Raw genomic sequence first — 1,590 nt, 5'->3', positions numbered from 1 at the left:
AAAGAAATCATCACAGTAGTACGGCAACAGGGAGCACCCAGGGCAGCTTCACAACTGCATCATTAGAAGCTAAAATCAAGTGGATGGGAGGAAATGTAGCAGGGCCCAGATGTTACACAGGGAACACATTAAAGAAAATAAATGACTGAGACTAACTGTGGGCAGCCCTGTTCACACTCAGCACACACAGCCTCATGCTGTCCCAACAGATACACACAGCATAGTGACAAAGATCCTGAAAGGTTCTCTATCTGCCTTTTTTTTTTAAAAAAAAAAAGACAAAAATGCTAAGTATTCTGAACCACTAAATTAACAAGCACCAACCCTCAGGTCAAGAGGTTAACCATCATGGTCCCAGTCAGAGTCTTACTCTTAGTGTGGAAGTGAGGAGCTGGAGCTCAGGGCAGCATGGAGCTGACAGGATGCAGGTGTCCCCCAGTGTTTGGCTGGACCAGCAAGGTTGGCTGTAGAAGGGAACACAGGGCAGTGTAGGGACAAGGTCCAGGTGTGCAGGGTAGGCTGGGCTCCACAGTTCCTCACATTGAGTTCATAGGCTCACCAGGAGCATCGGACAATGTTGTCTAAAGAAAATGGAGGGCTCTGGATGTCACAGGAGAGACCTGAACACATCGTCTGTCACTCAGTCCACTCCTGGCAGCTGTCTTCATGCTAGAGAACGAGAGTCATGACCCATCACTGTGAAGACAACATCCCAACAACCCACCACACACTCAGAGGGGATTCTGGGAGTCCCTGCAATCCAATCATATCCACATTGCCTCTCCCCAATCAGGACCAGGAATGTTGCCTTTATGATCTGGGAGAGACATATCAGAGCTCTAGGAGCTGTCCCTGCCAAGGGTTAAAAAAAATGTATATGCAGATGTACATATATGTATTCATATTGGTACAACGGAGGCCTTAGAAGATTCCTTTGGAGGAGCTATTATGGAACCCCAGAGGTCCCCAACATCTCCAGCTTCACTGCAATGTCCACAGGACAACCCTGTCCCCACACTAACCTGGAGCAGGCGCATAGTCCCCTCCTTGTCCACCTGTGAGAAGAAAAGCTGTGAGAGTTCAAGGAAGATCTTGACACCAGGAAGTTCCCAGAACTGAGAGTGGACCCAGTTGGAGACAGTAGCAATGTGGGGTGTGGCTGTGTTTCCCATTAATGAGCAGAGCACACTTCTAAAGGAGGCTGAGAGAAAACTCAGACCCTGCCCTTTCCTACCTGTGTTTCTCCTCCTCTTCATCATAAAAGCCACCACAGATCCAATGATGGCCACAGCTCCAAGGACAACCAGAACAACAATGATTACCACATTGGAGCCAATGGATGGAGGAGGCTCTGGGAAGGACAGGTACAGGAAATGAAGGTGAGGGTCATGACCCCAGCTCTCAGCCCTGACCATCTCAGGGTCTGTAAGAGGCTCCAGCTTTCCCTGACCCCAGCTCTGCACCCACACCCTCCTTACCCCATCTCAGGGTGAGGGGCTCAGGCAGCCCCTCATGGTACACATGGCATGTGTACTTTTGCTCATTCCCTAGAGGCACCACCACAGATGCCCACTTCTGGAAGGTTCCATC

At 49.8% G+C, this 1,590-nt stretch overlaps 1 protein-coding gene across 1 annotated transcript; it reads right to left on the bottom strand.

Annotated features, from left to right (window-relative positions):
• Positions 1–320: 320 nt before the first annotated feature.
• LOC110315443 (H-2 class I histocompatibility antigen, alpha chain-like) lies at positions 321–1,587 on the bottom strand (the record flags this gene model as incomplete). The annotated part of the gene is made up of 4 exons (XM_021189498.2): positions 321–669; positions 1,023–1,055; positions 1,235–1,351; positions 1,479–1,587. Coding segments are annotated over 4 exons (264 nt in total), but the record flags the coding sequence as incomplete, so codon positions are not given.
• Between the last annotated feature and the right edge of the window lie 3 nt (positions 1,588–1,590).

This window comes from Mus pahari, unplaced genomic scaffold (genome assembly GCF_900095145.1).
Source record: "Mus pahari unplaced genomic scaffold, PAHARI_EIJ_v1.1 scaffold_13407_1, whole genome shotgun sequence".
Classification (NCBI taxonomy): Eukaryota; Metazoa; Chordata; class Mammalia; order Rodentia; family Muridae; genus Mus; species Mus pahari.
The sequence above is the reverse complement of the archived record's forward strand: the minus strand, read 5'-3'. Positions and strand labels throughout refer to the sequence as shown.